Source organism: Gymnogyps californianus, chromosome 7 (genome assembly GCF_018139145.2).
Source record: "Gymnogyps californianus isolate 813 chromosome 7, ASM1813914v2, whole genome shotgun sequence".
Classification (NCBI taxonomy): Eukaryota; Metazoa; Chordata; class Aves; order Accipitriformes; family Cathartidae; genus Gymnogyps; species Gymnogyps californianus.
The window spans coordinates 15,074,928-15,098,854 of NC_059477.1; the positions used below are offsets into that span (position 1 = coordinate 15,074,928).

The window sequence follows — 23,927 nt, forward strand, 5'->3', positions numbered from 1 at the left end:
GGACCCCTGCGAGACGCGAGGCTCCCCGGGGCCAGGGCCGCCATCAGGGTGGTGGGAAAGAGTGGAGAGAGGGTGAAGACAAGTGCGTGGGGCCAGGCTTGGCTTTGGGGTTTGCCGGGAGTCCCCTCTGCCAGATGCCCCCGCTGCTGGACGCCTCTTGTGACCCCCAAGGATGAGGCTGAAGCTGATCCGCAGAGGACCACGCCATCCCAGTCACTGCCCGCCATCGCAGGGCTGTGGGACCAGGACAGGGATATGCTGGCACCCAGCACCTGCACCCTGGTGAGGTGGCCGAGCTGGGACAGTCTGGCTCCCTGCGTGCCCCTGAGGCTGGCTGGAAGGAGGCAGAGAGGGCGCAGGCTGCTCCCTGCGTGGTGCCTGTGCCCCTGCGCTCTGAGTCACCCCCAGGCCCGCATGCAGCCAGTGTCCTCCCCTGCAACCCTCATCCCCCCGGCTGGCCATGACCGCGCTATGTGGTTGCACTGCAAAGCCTTGACTGCACCTTTCTGCTCAGCACCGAGCCGTTTTAGTCCTAAATGATGTTTTTCTTAGCCTAAAACCACACTCCTCTCTGGGATTGCCGGCAGCACTGGGCAGTGGCGCAGGGTGGCAGGAAGGGACCTGTGTCCGCTTTTGGGTTTGCGCTTAGGTGTTGCTCTTGGGCCAGAGCAGCTTCCAGCTGTCCCTGGCTCTGGGAGGAGAGGCCGTGTCCGAGCGGGAGGACACGTGTGTGCACAGGGTCTGCGTTAAAGCCCCATGTCACCTCGGGGTGACAGGCAGCCCGGAGTGACCCAAGGGGACGGGCAGCGCGCAGCAAAGGAGGGCGGTGGGCATGGCCCCGCGTGCCTCCAGCCGTGCCTTGGTTTCCCTGGGGTTTCTGGCTGCCCATAGGCCTTTCAGCTCGGTTTCCTTGTTGCTGCTCTTTCATAAATAAAAAAGCCACTGAAACATAATCTCTACCATAATGTTTATTAAATAGTAATTTTAAAAGGTTTTTATACAAATCATATAAACACAGTTGGATTTTTTTGTTGTTTTTTTTTGTTTGTTTGTTTGTTTTTTACACCAAAGAATCACAGTAAAAGCTCTTTAAGTCCATAAGTCCTGGCTCAGCCAGTGAATGGTCAAATACCTTGAACTGCAAACCTTGGAGAAGTTCCATTTCTGCATATAATTTCTTAATGGTTTAATTCCCATGCTCACCCCCGGCACCTTCCCACAAAATGAAATCACCCAGCACTACAGCCTGCCCGTTAGCAACATGTCCTCGCCATGGGAAGGGTGTGGAGGCAACAGCCCGTTTCAGCAAAGGCATTAACACTGATTTCTTTTTTTTTCTTTTCTGAATTTCACAGAGGGAATTGCTATCAGCAAACCTAATCTATTTGCAGAGGAGGATGCAACGAATTGAATGCACTGACGACTTTTTTTTTTTTTCCCTGTTGAAGTTACAATCAAACACAGTTTTCTGTAGAACAGTAAAGCACCCAGCAGAGGTAAGTGAGGTATCGGCTTTGCAGCATTATTGGCCTGCTCCTGCCCAGCAAGCGCACGCGCGTGGGCCCTGCCCCATCTGGAAGGGGCAAACGGGACACACAGGGCGGGCACTTCGCTGGGCCCGTGCCAAGTTAGTGCCAAGATCAGCAGTAGTCTCCTGCCCCAGATCAAGAGATATATTAACACGAGTCAGTCCCACGGAATAAGTCACATACACGATACATACAGAGAATTCACGTGCGTGTGCAAACACACTATTTCTGAATATATGTATATACGAACTCTTCTCTCTGTACGCCTACTAGACACCATAACGTCACCTTTTTAATTATATATTTTCACCTATTGTTTGCCTAAGTTGACTTTTCTACTGTATGGTCCTTTTCCATTCATCCTTCCCCTCTCCTGTGACTTGAAGGGGATAAAATCATCGCGCAGCAGCAATCCAGCTTTGAAATGGTCTGGTACTTTTCCTCTTACTGCCTCTGTTTCTTTTGTACAGTAAAATAACACCCCTGTGGAATCTGTCCACGAAGAACGCCAAAAGAAATAAGGTGATTCGAAAGGAGAATCTGAGATACATTTACTGCTGTTTCTGTTGGGCGCACAGTGTGAATTAAAAAAATGAAGGCCTTTGTGTGTGCGCATCTCTGCGTGCGCGTGTATGAACCGTGGATGTTTTGATGACACAGCTGCTGGTATCTGCTTCCCCAGTAACACATGCGTCTTTCTTACAGTGAAGTCTTTTTTTTTTTCCTAAAAACTTACTGTCTGATGGAGCTTTTCATGAAACACTAGACAAATGTTCCTATTCCCACCGCACCAAGGAGCAGCTGTGGCACTGTCCGTGCTCATCTCCTCTCCAGATGTTGCTCATCTCCCCAAACACCTGGCCTCCTGCACGATGCGTTTGCAGGGGCTGTGCAAACTGAGCTTCACAGCACATCACACCTTCGGCGCTCTGTGGTTAGTAAGGAAAAAAAATCCATCCCCAACCCAAACTATTTGCTAGGTAAAATGTAAAATCAGGACATGTCAGGTATTTCCAAAGAGCCCCTGGAAAAGCAAACCCAACATGCTGGAAAGGTTTCTCGCTTATGTATGTGCAAGCTGATAGGGGTGATCCATCTGTACTGAATTGGAAATGAAGGCATTGGTTTGGGGCCCAGCATTTGAATTCTTTTTCTCCATTAAATTGTTTTCATAACACTCCGCTCCCACGGCACAGTGGTAAGTGGAGAGGTATCAGCTGCCAGACAACGTAGCCAGACCACTTGAAAGTAGAAGGACCAGACTTCTTCAGCCAGGCTCTACCCGGTAGAGAGTGGTGAAGAAGAGTGTTTTGCCGGGGAAGGATGAAGGCCTCACTTGTTGTTTGTTACAGCACTGATCATCAGATGGAGGAAAAATACTTCTTCTAAGGCACTTGTTCAAAGTAAAACAAAACACAGCTCATAAATAAAACTTCGGGTTTTTGCTACTGATCAGGAGCAGCGCACAGCTTTGCTCCAAAGGGGATACGGCGGCAGCCGTTTGGTCCAGTGGTGCTGACGGTGCCAGCTCGTGCCCCCTAGCTCCAGGGAGAAGGGGAGCACCGTGAAGGTGAGGGGGGCCAGTGGGTGCTGTGGCCGGGCTCCTGGTGCCAAGGGCACGGCTCCAGCCTCCTTCCCTGTTCATTTTCCCTCCTTGGCACTTCAGAGATGCCTCGGCACTGCGCCTCAAGTCAAACCCCAAGTGAAGCCCCTTCCCAAAGCCCGTCACCTGAGTGCCAGCAGCCTGACAGACTCCATCTTTTGTTTGCTGCAATTTTCTCATTATAGCAAAAAGAAAAAGGGCAGGATCAAGAGGGGTGGGAGATTCAAAGAAAGGACTTCCTGACGAAGGCCTCAGCTGTTGCAATCCAAGATCTGGATTTAATAAATGGCTCTTATTCACAAATCACTTTAAGGCTCTTCAGCTTCTCTCAAAGAGGTGCTTCTACACATAGGGTTTCCTTTCTACTTTATTTCTTAATGATTTCAGAAAGCGCTGTTTTTACCGTTGACACTAAAGCCAGTATCCCACCTTTCCCCTCTATCAGGAGAAGGAAAGTTGAAGGTAACAACATGCTTCCATTTTCAGGACTGGAAACTGCAGCTTCCTGGACTTAGTGTGAAGTGCACAAATCCCTACAGCCAAAACAATGTCTAGACAGGGTCTAAAATGGACAGGGTCTCCGTGTGTATGTGTGTGTTATTTCTAAAGACAGGGTGGCTGAAGAAATCCCTCAGCCTTCTCAGCAACTCACCAGAGAAAGGAGGTGGGAAATAACGATCAACATTTAGTTTCTCACATCCAAAAGGTAAACCAGTCTCCCTCGCCACGTCCCAGCCACTCGCATCAGCAGAAAATGAAGATGAACCAACAAACAAGGGTCTCGGTCCCCCCTCGCCCGGCACAGTCCGGTTTGCGGGAAAGCCCGCTTGGTCCTGGTAGAGCGCGACCCGCCAGCGGGACCTGGTGGCAGGAGCAGCGCCTCCCCTCGCTCCTCCCATACCCCTCATTCCCCGTTATGGCATTCAGTTCCCATAGAAAACAGCAAAAAAAGTACCCCCCGGCAGCCCACCTCACCGGGCGCAACGCTGAGGGTGATCCCCAGCGCACCCATCAGGCCTCCGAGCAGCACTTCTGGTGGTTCATCTTGACCTTGTGCTTGATGCCGTCGTACAGCTCGAAGTTGTAGTTCTCCAGCGTGGTGGAGCTCCGTGAGGACAGCCCAGCGTATGAGCACGTGCAGTAGAGGAGCAGACCAGCGCAGATGGCCCCGAGGAGGACACCGAGGGAGCTCATCGCTATGATGGTCACCAGGATGGGATCCAGGGTGTAGAGCCAGCTTTTTTCTTTGTCCAGCTTCGGGGTTCCTGGAGAGTTAGTAGAGAACAGTGTGTCGTTCCTATCCGATCCAAAGTAATCTGCAGTGGAATGGGCACTTATTATCCAGGGATCACTTTTTTTCCCCCACCTTTATGCATTTCTTACTTGGAGTTGTGATGGCCTTACAAGAGTATAAGCCCCACCATGGGTAGAAGTAATGCGAAGCACCGAACTACCAAGAAAGTGAGGCGCCCTAATTCACTTTTACATCTCAGGCTATGTAAACAGCATGCTAGCATTTTACACCCACTGAAACTCTGGCCCTTCAAGTGCCATTGGGTTCAAACCTATGGAAACAATCTGTCACAGCTCCCAGACTTAATTTTCTCCATTTACAAGTCAAAATGCCATGCAAGCAGCAATTAATGCTTGAAAGATCAGTTCCACTTGTCCTAACACAAATACAATATATTGACTTTGCAAGGTTGCTGGCTGTTGAAAAAGGAAAACAAGAAAAGAAAACTAATGTCTTTGTCCAGACACTAAGCCACCACTTCAGTGTACATTCTCAAGCATGTTCTAGTCCCTAACCCCCACTAAATCTGAGGTTTGTGAGTAATTGTAGCATCTGATACTGAAACACAAGCTCCCCCAGATAAATTGCCCATGTGGCATTTGGGTACCAACCTGGATCATCATTGTCTTCAAAGTCTTGCTCAGAGATCGGAAAGTCATCCTCCATTCTTGGGAAGTTCACTAGAACAACAGAATGGGAAGCACCATTTGTTTAAAGAGGCTTTTTGGGGGCATTATTGCCACTGGTCACTGGATTGTGAGACCGGCCAGAAGAAAGCAATAGTTAAACTACTGCAAGGCTCTTCCTCATGGAAGGAGGAAGAACTCTTCCTCTTGTTCCTTTGGCCAAAGTCAATGAAGACTCTTGCACACTCGAGAGAACAGGATCTTCCCACTACATTACATTTCATGACCACCAAATGACCAGCTTTTAAGAACAAAAGAGAGCGAGCGAAAAGCAAAGAAACCAGATAACTTGAATAGCACTAAAATATTGTCATTGGTGCCTGCATAATGGCCATAATTCACTATTAACATGCTCATGGGTATTATCCTTACAACTTTGAATAGGATCTTAGTGCCTGTCATTACTTGCCACTAATGCTAGATCCATTTAGCACACTCTACTTTTCATCTTTTCCCATACATCTTACTGGACACAGAGCTTCAATGACCCAGTTTCTCTTTGGGTTTCAGATAAATTCATAGTAATTTGAGGAAGTCATGTATCATCATTATATGTTTTAATGCAAAAGCTGGTTGAAATGGGGAGAGCAGCAAATGGGTGTCCATATCTAAGCATTTATGTTAAAATTTCTCTGATCCAAATTCCTTTTAGTGGTGACATTTCTTTTTATTGTTCAGCACAGATCAAGCACTAGTAACCAAATGCACATGCTGTAATCTGAGCAGAAATTATTTTCCTGTGCAGTCTTCCTAGCATTATCTCTACGTATAGTTACCATGGCTCTTTTTCAGTTTTTCAAAAGAAAATGCCCTTTCATTTCGATCTGCTTAGATTTTTCAAAGCTGACTGTAACTTGGGGTGCTCAACTGAGAAGGCACCTCGAAATGATCAGGAATGCAGAAAATCAGGGACTACTAGAAAGCAGCAGAAGTCACACCCTAGAAATAGTTGTGGTTGAAAACCAAGGCTACTTCGTGTCTTGTACAAAAATGGCAAGAAGAGTTTAAAGAGGTTACTTATAAACAACCAAAACCAAAGAATGTAACTTGTGCCTAAAAAGCCACGTGCAAAGAAATTATTCAAAACCTTATAAAAGAATATTTGTGCATATTTGTACAGAGATTTAGGACTTGAAAAGGCCTCCTGAATTGTCAAATCCATTTTTTTGCTATGCCAGGCAATGGTATCAGGCAATCCCCGCCAGCGACATTTCAAGGTTCACTTCCAGAGCAGGGGGCTCTGCTGCACGTCACGCTGCCCCAACGCCACCTTACACCTGACTGCAATGATCCTCTGTGCTGGTACTAATGATACCTTCCCAAATACCCACTCTTTGGGCAGAATTGTCTTTTGCCCTCTGCACTCAAACAATTAAGGAATTTCTTTGAATTTGCAAGCGAACCTGGCAACAGGAAGACACAAACCCCAACTCTTGCCCCTCCTGACAATGAGCTCTGCGTCTAGTGAGCCAGGTAATTAAGCTGACTCGAGGCTGCTGGTAGCTTGTTGAAGAAACAGAGGTGCACACCATCTTCTGTAAATCCTCACTTTAGCAGCGAGTTCACATGATTTCTCAACACTTCCAGAACTGACAGGCCCAGATGGCAACATCTTAGGGCTGGGAGAACTGCCTGAGGGCCTCTTGCAAACATTTAGAGCCGAACATGTGGAAAAATAACTTGCAAAGCAGTTCACACACAGAGACGTCTGCTTTGCTAGTCCTCTGTCAGAAGACAAGCAGTGAAATTTGCCATCCGTGTCACCCACACAACCCTACAGAAACTGTAGGTTGCTCGAACATGAGCAAAGGTCGAAATTGGATCATGGTCTGCCCAAGGAGCCCACGTGCAGGGAAAGGCCGTTGGAAGTTTTTTGCCTTTCCATATTGTAGCTCCTCTAAATTTTGTGTGAGAACAAGCTAGCAATTTGGTGCTTTTTTATTTCCCAGGACAGCCTTGAGGGAAAAGCCAGAAAAAAGAAAGTATTGGTTAATCAACACTTTCAAAAGAACACCAGTTCTTCCAGCCTGAAAGGAAGGCACACTGGGAAAACTTGAAGAGAGAGAACATTTATACAAAAAGCCCAGCCCAAAATCTATTTACTCTTCTAGCAATTTTCTCAATTCCCCATGCTAATACAACCCCAAGTCCTGCTTAAATGATATCTTCCTCCTCACCCATTCTCCTTCCTCCTCAGGCCCATGGTAGGCCCTCATTCTTCTGTTCCCCACACGCCACTTCATTGCTATCAGATTGTATGTTGTCATGCAGGGCTCTATGCCGGCTTTGGAAAAATGTAACTTGACGTTTCTTTTTCCATACTGGGGTTTCTCGAGTCATTAACGAAATCAGCTCTAAATCAGCTCTGGCTGTGTGGCTGTCTGTGGGAATTGAAGCCAGTGGTCTCAGTTCAGTTCCTAGTAGAGATGATTTCCTGTCACAGAAACTAGCCTGCTATTTGTCACCAATTAGGCTCCTTTGTGACAAGTCTCAGCAATGTTGTCACAAGTGGAGCGAGCAGGCCATGGAAAGTGACCCCCTTGGAAAGCGGTGCCCAGAAAAGCCCTGCAAGCTGCTGGGCAGAATGGGAGAAACGTGCATCGCCCTCTGCTGTGGAAAACTGCTTCCTTAAAGGGCAGCTTTCAGGCGCTATTTACTTTGCATTTTAAAAGGAAAAAAATTATACTGGAGAAGGGTAGGCAAGAAAGTTAGGCAAAACTGTATTTAAATATGAGGAATGCTTTCTCCTGAGTGAAAGGCCCTTTTTAAAGCGTGTGTGCTGAGTGATGGCTGTGAGCACCTAGCTGGTCATGCCCAAAAGATGATGTTAGCGATGCTGCTGGAAACAGCCGGATGCCGAGAAAAGGCTGTTATCTGTTGGATCTGAGAGCACTGCCAGCTAAAAGGCTAATTTATGGGACCTGAAAAAAGAAAGATGAGATTCTAATCAAAGACAAGGAGCAACTTAAGTACCATGTTCGTATGAACTCACATGGAGGGAGAGCGGGAGAGCAGGAGATAATTAGTATTTCCAGAGATTAAGGAGCTTTAATGTACATCTGTTTTAAAACAGTGGCAGGGGCGGGAGGGATTAGGCCAGGGAGGGGGTTACTGGAAGGGGAGTGACATGTGCTCGATATGCCTTGCCCGGGCGGACGGGGGAGGCACAAGAGCAGACAAGGTTTTCCTGTGTCCCACCACAGACATACATGTGCCTCTTGCAGGAAAGCTCTCCAAACCTGCCCAAGGCAGCTCACCTCTGCAAAGTTGAAGTCAGCGCATCATATGGACTGGCATACACTTCCCACCACCACAGACGCTCAATGCCAGCCTGCCTGCACGGGCTTACCAGCAGTGCCCACCGCCTCAGGCAGAGACCTTTTCACCAAGCCAAGAACTATTGCTCTGGAGATGACACCCAATCCCAATTGCTGGATCCTAGACACATTCCTCCAAGGCAAATGGCCACCATCGAGAAAAAAATTGCTGTTTCTTTCTAAACTGACTTTGTCTGGTTTAAGTCTGGGCAACGAGTGCTGCCTCCTGCCAGGTCCCTCCATCCCAGGGCAGAGCTCTGTCTATCACCATGCATCTCTACACACAGGCATCTGCAGATGGTGGCCGCGGCGCCTCTCAGGCTCTTTCTAGGTGAAAAAAAATGAGCCTCTCAGCAGCAGGTGCCTTTCCCAAATGATTTATCAAACTTGCAGCAATTTCCAGCCCTTTTTGTTGCCTGCCTGCAGCCTCTCTTGCGTCCAGGGGAGCCTGGCCTGGAGAGTGCCCGGGATGCACTCCCGCCATCCACATGGTCCTGCTCTCTGCTTCCCGCAGGGGTCTGCAGGCTCTGGGGCCACAAGCCATCATCACCAGGTGATGGTGGCTTGTGGGCTCTGCTACCTACCATCTTTCACTCCCCAGTAACATCTGCAGCTGTTCCTCGTGGTACAAAAGAGGGGTAGCTGGCTGCCCTCTGGTCCTTTCCACAGTGGAGAAACAACCGTGCGCTGCTCACTTGCCCGAAAACAGCAAGTGCCCTCCTACGTGCTCACCCCTCTCTCCTGCTGCTACAACATCCACCTCAGCTGGTGCTATCCTGCCCGGCGAGGGGAATGTCGGAGGTGTACAGCTGCTCTGCTGCCAAACAGCACCCATGAGGGCCTGAAACATTAAATCCAGCTAAGCCCAGGAAAACAGGGTCAGAAATTACTGCTCCCCAGCCTTGGCAGAGAGAGGCAGAGCTCCAGCTCTGCTCTCATCCTCGCTTTTCTCCCTTTGCTCATTCCGCAGCAATAGCGTGACTCCAACACACATCATTTTGTTTTGACATAGCAGAGCAGCCGCCATGGCCTTGCCTTGACACCGCTCCGTGCGGCAGTGGCGGCGCAGCGCTCCTCCTTCGGCTAGGAGCCCTGGGGGCTGGGGGAGCAACACCTCCCACCCTCGGTGAACGGGGAAGCGCTTCTCAAAGCAGCAGCACAGGCACCAGGCAGAAATACTCCGTCTGAATCCCCCACCGCTCTATTCCCAGCTGAAAATCCGCCTCACTTCTCCAGAAACCCAGAACGACTTTAGTTTACAAAAGGGCTACATCCCTGCCAAATTTCAAACAGTGCTTTGGCTACAGCTGAGCATTAAAGCAAGCAAACAAGCAGCCTCTCCCCTGGCCTGGCCGCCCTCCGCAGCGCGGGAACCCCCAGACCTTATCCTCAGATTGCCTTGGGGCTGCCCCAGCAACAGTGCATGGTGCACACCACAGCACCATCTTCAAACCGGGGGGCATCGAGGAGCCTCTTGCATTCCTTGGGCTTCCCACATGCAGAGAAGATGGGGAAGCATAGCTGGGCAGGTGAAGACCCCCACCGAAAGCACTCAGAGATGTGAAGCCAGGCTGGGTGCTCTGTGCGGAGGCGAACGCAAGCAGGCAGCTATTTCCAGCCCCAGTACTGCCCTCTGACGCATGGCACCCTGCCCTTGCTGCACGCATGGCAGATGGCCAAGGCAGCTGCCCAAAACAGGGACCCTGCCAAACCCTCCCTGCAGCAGCCACATCCCCTGTTGCAGCCCGACCTTTTCCCCAGCATGTCCTGGTTTTGCACCTCTCCTCAGCACCGGCACCAGGCCAGGGAAACAGTGGTGGCGGCGTGCGTGCGTGCGTACGGCATTACAGTGGCATTATACAGCGTGGTTTTCCTCTCCCTCTCTCTGAGCACTGGACTACCGGGGTAAGGAGCTGCCGTTGGGGTTCGGCGCTCCATGCTGGAGCTCACCAGTCCCAAACCGAGCAGTTCCTTGGTGCAAGGGCAGCACTGCCAGTCCACCGCCACTGCGCAAGGGCTTGAAGCTGGGGGAGAAGCTGGCAGCTCTGCGGCATCCTGATATGTTTATCGCCCTCCCCGTTGTTGCTGTTTGTTTTTACAGTGGCAATGGCTAATGACACTATTCCTCAAACTGGCAGTCACGCCTGCAATCGCTGCTAAGAGCTGCCAAAGCCACTGATGGAGGAGCTGTGGCGCAAAGCCAAGAGGCTGTCCAAGCTCGCCTCAGGGCCCTCGCCTGGTGTTTGTGCGCCTCACTCTGCTGCCCTGACATGGGGTAAGCTGCGGCTGGCCCCAATAAAGTCAGTAGGTTTTCACAGGGTTTCTAGAGGGACAAAAATCCCAACACAGCCCCGTGCACAATCTGGTTTCTACCTTATTCCCTTGCATTCACCAGCAGAGGCATTTCAACCCTGCCCAGGAAAAAGCCAACCTCGCCCTTACGGCCAGGGGAAAAGCAGCTCTGGGTTCCCTGCGCCAAGTGTCATCTTGCAGGCGCTTGCCCTGGCAGGAGGCTGACCCGACTGTGCATCCAGTCTCCAGGCTGGGTGAATGAGCACTGTGATTTGCAGCCTGCTCCTGAGCGATCATCCATCTCGGCCACACTGACATTGCCTGGGGAAGGCACAGCACAGCCCTTCCCATGGTGCCCTTTGCTTTGCCAGGCCATCGCTCCCTCTTTCACACCCCCGTTTTCCACCAGCTTTGCCCCATTGCTTACAGATAATGCCCATGGACCCTCTCCTGCCAGCCACACGGAGTCACTTTCCCTACAACACGGCAGCAACCGCAGAGATAAAAAGACCAACACCATCACCTCACATACAACCGGGGAAGCCACGTCTGGACCCTCCCCGTGGCATGCAGGAGACATCAGACTTCCACCCCTAATGCCACTCCCTGAAATATGGAGCCCCTACTGCTACGCCAAAAAGCTTACCCCTTTTTTTTAAGTAGACTCTTAAACGCCTCTTAAAGGTCCCTGCAGAGGAGGTTGCATCAAAATCACACTAAGTTGTATTTATTTTCTTAAACAAAGTGTACTAATTTTAGCTGCTTTCTTCCCTATGATGCGCTGCAGCCTGAGCAGCACCCAACTCTCCAGTCAATCTGGCTGCGGCACACATACAGAATAATTAAACCCTGAACGATTCCTCCCTTTTTGTCTGTTTACTTAACAGAATTTTTTTCTTCCTTGTTGGGAAGCTATCAGCCAGTATCTCCCTCCCTGTTTTTCACATGTGCATATTTGTTTTGAATTTTGCTTGGACAGTCACTGAAGTGTACAAAATGCAAATTACAAGTGTATGGGCTTTGCTGTACAATTACAGGGGGAAAAAAAAAAAGCAGCATGGGTCCTCAGCTTTGCTTGTGTTTGAACAGCCAAAGCAAGGGATCACATTTGAATTATTTTTTTGTTGATGGTCTGAATTCCTAGTAAAGCCAGGAAGTTTCACTGCAAAGCTGAGCTGTATGCCAGGGTAAAGTGTATGACAGAAGGAAAATAAATGCAGGAGGGAAAGAAAAACCTCTCAAACTGGCAGCAAAATATATTTCACATGAAACGTGATGCTGCTGACTCCTCTGAAGGGGCGAAAGGTGCACCTAGAGAAGATGGGAAGAAGAAATGCTGCAGCAGAGGTCCCTGTAACAAGCTGGGAGGACTCAGGTGGAGGGAAGGCAGGAGACGCATACCTCTCCAAACCCTCAGTGCCGCGGCACCCAGGCCGCTCCCGTGCAGCTCTCCTATGCAGTCCAACATGCAGAGGCCCGGTAAGGATTTTACAGAAGAGGAATGCATTGCCATTTTCATTATTAATTTTGGTAATGGCTTACCCGGTTTTCATTGTACTCAGGGACGGAGCGCACGGCTCAGCTGAGCTGGCAGCCGAGCTGGCCGCTGGGGCCCTGGGAAGTCGGATGTCCTGTCTCCAGGGGCCCCAGCCAGAGAAATTCTGCATAATCACATTGAGCAATTTAGCACTTAAGCAACGTTAGCGAAATCCCCAAACAATCCCAAGTGTCAGTCCAGCCGCCCAAAACTCCCGCTAAGGACTGGTACAAATGTAATGGATCTAAAAGCTGCTATTAATGGCCCGATCCTGAGTGCAGCGAGGCAGGGTGCACACATCAGCTGCGCTGCCGGGAGCTGGGTCTGCACGCAACAGGAATAGGAGCTTCACTTTGCTAAAGGAAATAGCCCTGATGCTCCAAAAGAAAACATGGAATTTTGAAACACCGCTTCACTTCAACCGACAGAGTTCTCGTTAGCAAAGAAAGAAGAAGGAAGAAAAACCCCAGATATTTGTATAAAAATATCATCATTTTATTACATTCCACACAATACATCTTCAAAGAGTTTCAAATTTCCACAAGATATTTTTCACACACAGGCAACTGGGTAACGCTGGGGATGTCAGGGCTCAAGGAGCGGGGAAGAACTGGGAATAAAAATTTCGAAGTGACCTTCTGTTTTGTCTTTGGTGATTTTGGTTTGAAAGACAGGGTGCCACATTCTCCTCTCTGACACACCGATGCACACTTGCTAAGTTCATGGGGGTGAACCTGGTCAAAGCTAGGGGATCATCTGACCTAGGGAGATTGAACTGACTTTGGAAACGTGACGGTATCATCTGCTGACATGGCTTGGGCTGACCTGAAAATGCATCAAGCACATGCCAATATTTCACATCTGTTTTAATTTGCAGCTGGCTGAGGGGGTGGGATTTCACATCACAAACCATATGCACCGCAACACCAGTTCTGTGTAACAAGGAGGCTCACGGAGAAAGCACCCCGGCCCTGGAAGCCCCTCTCTAGGGACCTCTAGGCGGCACCGCCTGCAAGGTGACAGGAGCTCCCCCGCATTCCTTCTGGCTCTGCTGGGACAGGCACATCCCTGCTGCCCTCGAAAAGCTCGTGGGAGCCAGGCCCTGGTGGGATGCTGCCCCGAGCACACACCACCCCTAACGTGCTCACCGTGCCAAATCACCCTGGGTTTTTCTACGCTCCCTGCATGTTTTAGACACTTGCTGCTGCAGCTGAGGGGGTCCTCCTGAAATTTGTTGAGTAAACAGCATGAGGAGCTGAAACAGGCTGCAGGAATAAAGGCAGGGAGGGAGGGGAGAGTGACACCCCCACCGACAGAGATCCCCTGGGGAGAGGGCTCCGCTGCAATAGGGGCCAATACCACGTATGCACAGCACTGTTTGTGTTTCCACTTTTTCCCCAGACCAAAAGGAAGCTCAAGACTGCAAGGAAGTTAACAGAGCTGCTCTTCTCTATTCATTTTATGCAATATTCATGGGCAAAGGAGGGGTGGGGAGCACTAGCAAGTTTAGGAGGGGGGAGGGAATCTGATCACTCATCACAAATGAACACAAACAAGATGGAGAACCTTGCTCACTGGAGGTACTTTTTTTGCCTGCAAACAGATTAGAGTTAATGATTCAAACCACTTTTGCATGTCATCATTCAGTAATTTATATAAGGCATTTCCACTACAATACACTGGGCCATTCAACAGTCAGAGGCATGTTGGAGGCTCCCTCTCGCCTCCCTGGTTAAAGCAGCAGCAATAGCTGGGCCTCCCAGGCGTGCCTGCTAGGCTTTGCTTGCTAGATGTAACTGACGCTTTAAGAAGCAGAACATTAGCAAACGCAAAACTAATTGACATTCTAGAAAGTCAACTGGCAATTTTTATGATTCAGCAGCTATGAATTGGGCAGAGGAAAAAAAACAAACCCAAAACCCAGAAAGGGGAATTATACTTGTCCCTTGAACATTTCTAGCAGAAAGACAAGGAGGAGCCCTCTCCCCCTTCCCGGTGTAAAAGCAAAACCATCAGCACCCAGAGCGAGGATACTTACAAAATAAATAAACCTTCAATTCTCAAGAAACTACAGTATTTAGCATCCACCTTAGACCTGCTGAAGTCTACGTGTTACCCTAAGGCTGGCTTTAACAGATACAAACAAAACATTCATTATGAGCTTCTCTGATATAAGGCAACTTTAAATAGATTCACTTGCGGGTGGGGCAAGAGAAGGGTCGTCGTGTTGTCCCCCCCCCCCACTTCCAAACAATGGCTGTGTTATCATGTTGGCTGCAGAAAGAATAAGATGGAGAGATCTTACTTTTTGGACGTCTATGAACCTCTCTGGATTCTTCTAGCCATCTGAGGTGGACATTCCTACTGTCCAGCCTGGCCTCTTCTTCTCATTTTGCACCCGAGACATTAACGCTATCAAACAAGAAACCCAGCCAAAGCTAGATAAGGCAACAAAAAAGCATTGCTCTCTTCCCCAAGTAAACAAATCAAGGTATTTACCATAAACGTATCCCAGACCTTCCAGAGGGGAGGCGGGAAGGGGGGAAAACTAAAAAAAAAAAAAAAAAAAAAAAAAAAAACCAAACCTAAAAAAAAAACAACCTAAAAAAAAAGCATTCCCTGTGCAAGTAGAACCAACCACAAGCAAATTAAAAAGGGGTTGTTTCTAAATATACATTCAGACGCACGCGCTCCTATGCACACTCGCATACACGGATTTAGCACACATGCACACGAGCCGCACACACAAGCTTCCAGGCTTGCCATCAAGTTTCCTTGCAGGTTGCCTACCGGGAGGAGGAAAAAAACAAACCAAACAAGCCTACCAACAAAAAAATATTCCCCAAACAAACAAACACAACAAAACAAAAAAATCCCACCCGACACCCCAAGAGTCCTCGAAAAGTAATCGAAAGGGAGCGTTCACTTCTGAAGTGAAGGGGCGGTGTGTGTCTTCTGGCGATCCAAGATGCAGCATTAGTTTAGAGTTTGTAAAGGATTCGGGGAGGGATGGGGGGACGGAGAAGGGACGGAGATGTCTAAGAGTTCACACGTATGCTAGGTAAGGAAAAAAGTGCAAAACTGAGGCAACGTATTTGAAGTCTTAGTTTCTGTCTGTCTGTCTGTTTTGTGTTTTGTTTGCTCTCTCGTTCCTGTTCGGCTCTCAGCAGCGTGAGCTGGGGTCTTGCTCTAGTTTTATGGTTAGGGTGGGCTCCACGGCCACGGGGGCCCCGTTGGCATAGTGGGAGGTTTTGTAGGTGATGGAGTGATCGGTCTTCTTGGCCGCATAGCGGAACCGGTGGTAGTGGAGCACAAGGGCCAGCGCGACGGAGACCAGCACCACAACAGCACCTCCGGCGGCAATAACGTAATACCAGTAGGCTGGGATGGGCTGCACTGACACCGTGTCCACTGTGGGCTCGGTCCCTGGCAGGAGGGTTGCCCCTGGGGAGGAGACACAGAACAGGGTTGCTAGGTGGGAGGCATGCAGATGCACAAAAAGAAACACATGCTTTCAAGAGTACAGCACGGAGTAACATGAGGTCCCAGGGCCGCCTCTGGATACGGGGAGTGCTCCTGGGGGGGAGCGTAGCCTGGCGTTTGCTGAGCCCACATATTCACGGGCCTTTTTCTTCCCTTTTAATTAATCAGGCTGCCTGGATCGCAATACAAATTCCATATGCACGCTATTATTACTGTTATTTCTGGCATCAACAAATGTTTTTTTCCCCTCTTTTTTTTGGCCTTCTCCAGATCAGCCGCCTGGTTTTGTCTCCACGTGGCAGATGTTGTCAAGCAGAGTGACAAAACACATCATGTTCCTAATTGGAGGAAGAGCGTAATCTCAGATGGCCAAGGAAGTTACCACAGGAGACTGGGAAAGAAATTACAAGGAGAAACATTTGTCGTTCTTATAGAAAAGACAGAGAAGATGATCTCTGTCTGAAAGTGCTCTGCACACAGATCTGGTCTCACTAGGTGCCCCATTCACAGACTTACAGATTTCCTTACTATTTTTTAAAGCAAGAAAGGATGGTTACGATTATTTACACGGCATAGACTGAGAAATTCAACTCAATGCTCACATAAGAAACTCATGCTCTCTGCAGCTTAAGCAAGCCAGGACTATGAATTCATGCTGATAAAGCAAACACACCTGGGGGGGGCTGGAAAAGCACCTGCTTCCCTTGAATTCAAGGGCAGGCAGCTCCCAGGCTCAGCCCAGCGATGGTTAACCCTTCCTACTCTTGCAGCTGCAGTGTGTTGCAGGGCACGGCTGCAAGGCGCTGCTCTCCCTTCCCAGGTCATGCCGGGACAGCTCAGCGCACATCTGGTTGTCAGACGACGTAGGACCTCACTGCCAGTCCGCAGAAGCATGCACGCACACGCGCCTCCGGCAGGCACCGAGGTGAGGAGCGCCAGTGTCTGTGCTCACGCCCACGGCCGAGACCGGCTCTGCACTATTCCTCCTGCACATACTGCTCCCACCTCCCCAGCTCTGCTCGCGGGGGCAAACTGTAAATAACTTGGGAGGGATGCACTTTTGCACCACATTTATTTACTGGCTACTTCAAAGGGGCCGAAGTCCCTGGGGAAACTCTCTGAAGGGTTCGCTCTGCTGCTGGACACATTGACCCCCCCCATTCTGCTCGCCCTCTCCGCTTGCCCCCAGCCTGCTGCCAGGGGGCAGCCCCCTGGCTAGGTGCTGGCAAGCAGAATTTTGGGGGCTCCTGCGGTTTGGTGTCAGCGTCTTGTTGAGCTCTGAGCTAACCAAACCCCAGCTTGGTTTCCTGAGCAGGCTCGGAGGATGCCAAGGGAAAAAAACAAAACAGTGCAGGATGCACCCGGCTTTGCTAGCAGCAAGGGCATCTCGCAGCACGGCCTCTGCCCTCCCCTGCAAACACTGCCCTACCAGCAGAGCCACTGGCTGGCAAATTTGGGATGGCGACGGCTGTTCTGCTGCTGGTGGCACAGCAGATGAGGCAAAATGATGGTTCCTCCACCAGTCATAAGGCTTTCCTCCCCTCCCCATCCCCCAAAATCTGGGCACAGGGAGTAAAAATAAGAATGAACACTGCACCCAGATGCATAGCTACAACAAAAAAACCCTCAAAACCAAGAAAAAAACCCACACAGGCAAAACAAATCCAGCTTTTACAGAGCAGGAGGCTGGGAACCACCCACATATTTGTCATTGTAGGAAAGAAATTCGGATGTCTCGGGAAAAGCCTACCTGCCGGATACGCTGCCCTCGCCCCATCTCACCCCAGCTGCCCCTTGCCGCCAGGAATGGGGGTGGCCCTGTCCCTCCTGCCCCCTGACGGCACCTGGGGAAGTGGGGTACAAGCTGGGCTGTGTGTTGGGGGTGGCAAAGGCAGGGAGCAGGCAGCCCTCCGACCTCCTTCTCTACCTCCACCGGCCACCCTGATGTGGGGGAATGAAAGTGGCACATGCCTGCGCCTCCCTGAGCCGCTGCTGCCCCTCACCCGGCTGCACATGGGGTGGCAGTGTGGAACACCCCATGGGGGCCACCGCCAGCCCCCCGCGGGGTGAGCATATTCAACACTGCCCTGAGCTTCACTGGTAACCCGCCGCTGTCTCCCACCGCAGATCCAGCCGGCTGAGCCGCCCCAGACCCATACATGGCCCACTGCCATCCCCGATGGATCAGCAACACCTCACCTGAGCCTGACAGCACTGGGGTGTGGGGCTGACCCCTGGGAAGATCACGGGGCTGCTCGCTGTGCAGAGGCCACTCGTGTTTACACTCAGTGACAGTCTCTGCTTACATAGCGCCTTGCTCCAGTGAGAGATTTACAGGCAAACAGCCTCTCACACCACTGATACGCACCGGGCCCTGCCAGTGGAAACTGGGGTGGGGAGAGGGGGGCAGGTGTCAGGGATGCCGACGGCTCCCGAGCCTGCAGGGGAACAGTGCTCCCCTCTGAAAAACAGAGGGGAGAAAGGTTTCTGTGGCCTCCCAAAGGCTGTATGTTGCCCGGTGCAGGGCTGGGAGTACAAAGGGTGGGTCTGGCCATAGAGGAGCACGTGCCATGGTGCCCAGGCTGCACCCCTTGCCTCTTCCCCAAGCACCTCTGCACTCTGCCTGCCTGGGGATGGAGGGAGGCAGCACGACGTGCCCCAGATGATCCTGCTTGTGGGAAAGATCCCTGGGGGATCTCAAGGTGGCTGCGGGTTCAGTACAACCTCTGCTTGGCTCTGACCCACTCCAGATGTCCCCACGTAGCAGCCGGAGCTGCAAGTGTGAGGGGTGGTGCAGAGCCCCTCCTCGGCCCCTGTTTCTGCACCTCGTGGCCCTGCTGAGGAGATAGCAGAAGTCTGGAGAGTTCATTTAGCAACTGAAGTCATTAAGGAATCACACTCAGTTGTCTCTAAGCCCTAACGAAGCCAATTCCCAACATTAATGATTGTTCTTCCTTACACTGTCAGCCACTAAATATAGCTGCCCATCCATTCAGCACACAGCGCTGATGTTATCTGCTCTGTTTTTACTGGCTCTGCCGCTTTCTGGAAGTTTTCTCTTATATCAGTGGAAAAGTTCTCTGCTCAGAGAGATGGAAAAAAAATCCATCTTCTTAACTTAATAATTTTTCCACTCCCCTTTGCCTTCTGCCACACGCACACACACACACTTGCCCTTCCTCATTTATTCACTAGGGCTCTCATCTTAATAAAGAAATGCCTCCCGCTGTTGCTGTCAAGTTTGTGGGTGTTGTGTTTATGCACAGCTTGGGACACTGCTCAGTGGAAACCTGATTTAATCCCTACAGGGTGGATGATTTTATGTGGGTGTGCTGCTGCACTCACACCTCCAACCTGACCAGGTACAGCCCCCTCCTCTTCCTAACAGGGAAGACTCTACAGGGACCAGTTTTAGAGCTGTGCAGCAGAAATCAAAACCCAAAAGAAGAAAAAGCAAAAGTCATCCAGTGAAAAAAAGGAGAAAATGCTTTCCAGAGAGCCTCCTAGAGGGCTGCCTGCCTTGCTCTGCTACTGCTGTGTCACAGCTTATATTCCTCTCCGAAATCACTGACATTAACTGCTGTGGACAAGCAACACAGCTGGACTGTTCATAGATGGCACAGATGAAAGTGAGTATTACACTCATCTAATCTGAATGCCACAAAACCAGTGTCAGCCTCAACCCCTTAATTGCTACCTGTCATTTCTCCAGGAAGATATCCCTGTCTTGATTTCAGGATACCCAATGTGGGAGAATCCACCAGTCCCAAAGGCAAATTCTCCCCGCAGTTTGTGTCCATGCTCTTTGGAATATGTCTCTTATTTTTAACCTGGTATTTGTCTAACTCCTTGCTTCCGGCCACTTGTTATACCTTTTCTTTAAGGGTGAGATGCATCAACTCTCAAATGCAGCACAGTTTAAGCACACTTGACTGGTCTTGTAAGATCCTGACCCACTAGCTGAAAGATATTCCACCTACACAATTCTCTTCTTCTTATTTGCCTTGTGATCCTGGAGCCTGGAAGGTGCATATTTTCAGCTTTGCTCCCAAGCCAGGAGAGGAAGGATTTGCTATTATTTTTAATGGCATCTGACTTTTTCAGCTCATCATGTAATTGCAGGAGTGGGGGCTACAGAACACCTCAATACTTCCTGCACAGTCTTTCCTCTCCAGCTCCCTTTTTTTCTCCAGCCAGGGACTTCTTCCCCTCCTTTTAGCCTCTCCTGTTCGGCATCCCTGTCTTTCCCTCATTTTAATTACTATCTTGTGGTCTCCAATCTTCATCTTCACTTCTTCATCTTTCCCCTCTGCATTTTGCTCTTCCCCGATCATTCCATCCCTCTGTCCCATCTGTTCTTGCCCGTCAGCCAGGGAAACCTTTTGCTGCAATTGCTCCCGTTGTGACCAGTGCTAGCAATGGGCAGGAGCCCACTGGCACAAGGTGGCGAACTCCTGCGTGAAGGGGAGGTGTGCCTGCAACAGCATCTGCCTGTGGTGCTCAGGGACCTCACTGTGCTGGGCATAGCAAATGGTGTCCCTACCCAGCCAGTGTGTCCTGGGCAATACGATGGGGAAATGGAGGCATACAGGCAGCAGGGCATGGGGTGAAGAGGAAAAGAAACAACATGAGCTAGCAGGACTTTGGGACAGAGTCAGTGTGAGGACTCAGAGGGAGGTTCCAACTGAAGATGACATGCATGTTACAAGCCCCAAAAGACAAGGATGGTGTCCGCAAAATAGGTACCAGACCAGGTCCAGGAGAACATAAAGCAATGGTGTAAGTAAGGAAGGGTCGTGAGTCTTTAACTGTCAGCTGAGAATATTGCAGCAGCTTTTCAGTAACACCACAAGCCCAAGTAGCAGATAAATAAGCAGCCTACAAACAAGCAAACCCAAACTCCTAGTTGCTACAGTATGACTGTAAAATACAGTGTTACGCCCTGCGCCTGTCTCTCCCGTTGGTAATGCTCCACAGCCTGCGTCACACCCCAGGGATGGAGTCGCGGACGTGACTTCAGTCTCGGTGTCTACTTTTCCTTTACTGCCACTGCTCCCAATGCACGTACCCACCAGGGACAGCTTTGCCCCACACAGAAATGCAGCTGCTTCTAGGGTAGAGCCCAGCCATATCTTACAGCCCACCAGCAGAGTAGGGGAGGCGAAGAGTATGGACATCACGTCCAAGTGAAAGCAAAGGGCACGTTGATTGAACTGACAAAACAACTTTCAAAGTTAAGGGGAGCCCCAAGTTTGCTCTTCATCACAACACAACCCCCAGACACATTCCTGAAGAGGCAGGCAGCAAAACAAAATCCAAAATCAAAACATGGGGAAAAAATCTCAAACAGACTAAACTGATCTTCCCCGCAAAAGCAGATAGCTTTTCCCACCCCAGAGCAAGACAAACAGCATCCCCACTGACTGCTCAAAGAGCGAGGCAATTTTTCTGAGTTCCTCACCTTTTCTCTTACTCTGTAGGTTTGATCAGAGAAATGCTGGTTTCTATCCTCCAGGCTAGTATTAAGCTATTAAATGCACCATTTCACCTTGTTTTCCTTTCATTGACTCACCTTCAGAGCTCCTCATGGCAGTTTGCTCTCCCACTTCTACCTCCCAACTCCCTTCCCCTTCCAAGCAGACCAGCCCCACCCTCCTTCGCCAGCAGCTCGAACACTACCACTGCCCGAGCATCTATAAACTAGGGAACAACGTTCGCCCACACTAACGTAAGTCATTGCCACCTCATTTCACTTTTAATTGCCTACTGGTTTGTTGTTTAAGTCCGTTGATAACTACCCTTTACTCCTCAGCCTTCCCGTTTTGGGCTCAGCTGCTCTTCAGGAGGCTGGGTATCTCGTGATGGCAGGTTTCCTAATGCTATTCAGTCCCAAGACAGTGGGACTTGTCTGTTTGCCTGCTCCCTGTCACCTAGCAGGAGTCAGAGGGTGCTACCTCCTGCTGCTGTGGCGGGGGAGCCTTAGCATACACTTGCCATTTCACTGCTCAGAACATTTGCTGTTTGTACAAGCACGCACATCACTTTCCTTCGATGTAAAAGCCCATGCCAGCAGAAAGAAACCACCGAGAGAAGTGCTGTTTTACCTGGAAAGTAGAAGTTCTCACCTGGGAAAGCTGTGATGGGTTCTGCAAAGGAAAAAACAAAACTAGTATTAGAGAGGGGACTATTACACACAAGGCCACAGTTCATGTCTCTGTGATCTGCAGCAGCCAAGCGGAGCAGGCGTGCAGCTGTGCCCCACAGAAGCCACTCACTGGGAACAGCATGGGGTGCTAGCCAGCCTCACCAGGACGTGGAGAAACCCTGTCTCAGCTGGGGACCGACCAGACGCAATAAGCTTTGACTCAGACACAGACTTCAGAGAAAAATATGTCCAAGGTTGAGGGTCATTTGGATTCAGCTGGCTGGCCTGAGTCATCCAAAGACAAAGCCCCACCTGGCCCAGTGATGAAACCCTGAAACCCCCTAAAATTTCCAAGAGCAGTTTGGTTTCTGGCTCAACTCTGGCATCGTTATTCCCACGGGAACTGTATTACTTCTGGGCATCGATGCCATGCTCCTCTCCATCTCACAGTGACAAGAAACAAAGGCAAGTGATTTTTTTCTTCTTTCAAGATACTTTGAAGAAGTAATCTATTACAAATTACTGGATCTGAAAAGCAATAATCAGTACTTATTACTGATTACTTTCTCACAGAAGTAATAGACTTCTGATTATTTTTAGATTACTTCTGCATTATGCCTGTGAGTCACAGAAGCAGACTCTGGCTCTACTGAGTGCTATGAAATCATCACTCAAGTTCAGAATGCGAATGACACGTTTGTCAAAGGAAAAAATTATTGTGACTTATTAGCGTTCTTTCACGCTAAAAAGGAATCAGATTACTTCCCAGGATTACATTTGAAAAAACAGTAGCCTGTGCTGGAGTCAGCTATTCTCATGGCTCCGACAGAGAGAGAGCAGCACTGTATCACTAGCGTTTCATTATTATTTTGGTGACATCGGAAATGACCCATGAGTTATGTTAAAGTTTGCAGTGGGAGCCCTTTGTTAGAAATGATCTGAAACAAACTCCCCTTATCGGTTTTAAGATTCCCATTCAACTTCCTAGAATGGGACAAATAATTTTGTGTAGCAGTTTGGTGTTATTTTTAGGGCTGGCAATGCTTGAAACTTTATAATTTATTAATGCTTTTGTTTTGAAATATTAAGTTTTAGGTTCATGAAGCCCAAGATGCAGTAACACTGGAGCTAGGTGAATTGCTGAGCTCAGAAGTTAGATAGGAAATGCTATTAGTGTTAATCATCAGTCTTGCTTCTCTTTAATGCCATAGAAGGCAAGGGATTAAAACACCACTGTCAAGCCTTAAATACAGGGAATTTGACATACGGAGTATTAGCTCCTTTGGTAGATGGGAGACCAGCAGAGTTCAAACCATCAAAGAAACTGGGACCGATGGCGCTCAAGAGCATCTCTGGGGCAGTCCTGGTCCTCTGTTCTATTATTAATGCTGGTTCCTGCACCATCTTCACCATCACCTGCCTGCGTAGGGCGGCAAGCGACGCAACCAGCGCTTCACAAGCACAACTTGTCCCTTGCCTCCTCCCCTGAGATACACCCCTTGAAAGAGAGTGTCCAGGATCCTCCCCTCCCTTGGTGGGGGAGAGGAGAGCAGCTTCACTGAATGGGGCCTTTCAAAGTCCAAAGGGGAGAGAGGCTCTGCTCCACCTGACTTTTTCCACTGAATTCAGGATGGGTTGGACACTTTGCGGGTGTTTAACAGTGAAACATGCCTCCCCCAGGTCACGCAGAAGAGCAGGGCCTCGCTACTGTGGGCAGCTCTCAGCGCAGATTCCACTAATTGAATACTGCTGGTCCCATGCTCAACTGGGATGGCTCTAAATCCACATCCAAGCTAGATGGTGACCAGAGCTATCAGAGTGCATGCATGGATATGCCAGCTAGAGGCACAGGGCAGGGCAACGGCTCCACCAGCAAACTGTTAAAATACACTTTTTTCACTCTTTTTTTTTTAAAGTCCTCTCTGTCTTTCACATTGAATGAATCCACCTGGCTTTTGGCCTGGTTTGGGGAACGGTGAATTCTAGGACAAAAATTTCTTTTGTTATTCTGTTAACATTGCTGTAAACCCCCTCTGCTATT

The 23,927-nt window shown here is 49.7% G+C and overlaps 1 protein-coding gene across 6 annotated transcripts in view; it reads right to left on the minus strand.

The window, feature by feature from the left end:
* Window positions 1-965: 965 nt before the first annotated feature.
* The window catches only part of NRP2 (neuropilin 2), a 90,808-nt gene continuing 67,846 nt past the window's right edge, over window positions 966-23,927 (minus strand). Inside the window, exons 15-17 of one of the 6 annotated variants that reach the window (XM_050899893.1) lie at window positions 21,867-21,887; window positions 5,038-5,106; window positions 966-4,397 (exon numbers count right to left, since the gene is read on the minus strand). In XM_050899893.1, the coding sequence (XP_050755850.1) occupies window positions 4,144-4,397; window positions 5,038-5,106; window positions 21,867-21,887 (344 nt within the window). In that variant the 3' untranslated portion in view covers window positions 966-4,143. Of the gene's footprint in view, window positions 4,449-5,037; window positions 5,107-14,502; window positions 15,703-21,845; window positions 21,888-23,927 lie in introns of those variants that run through there. The other 5 variants (XM_050899890.1, XM_050899892.1, XM_050899889.1 and 2 more) reach the window with 5 other exon arrangements.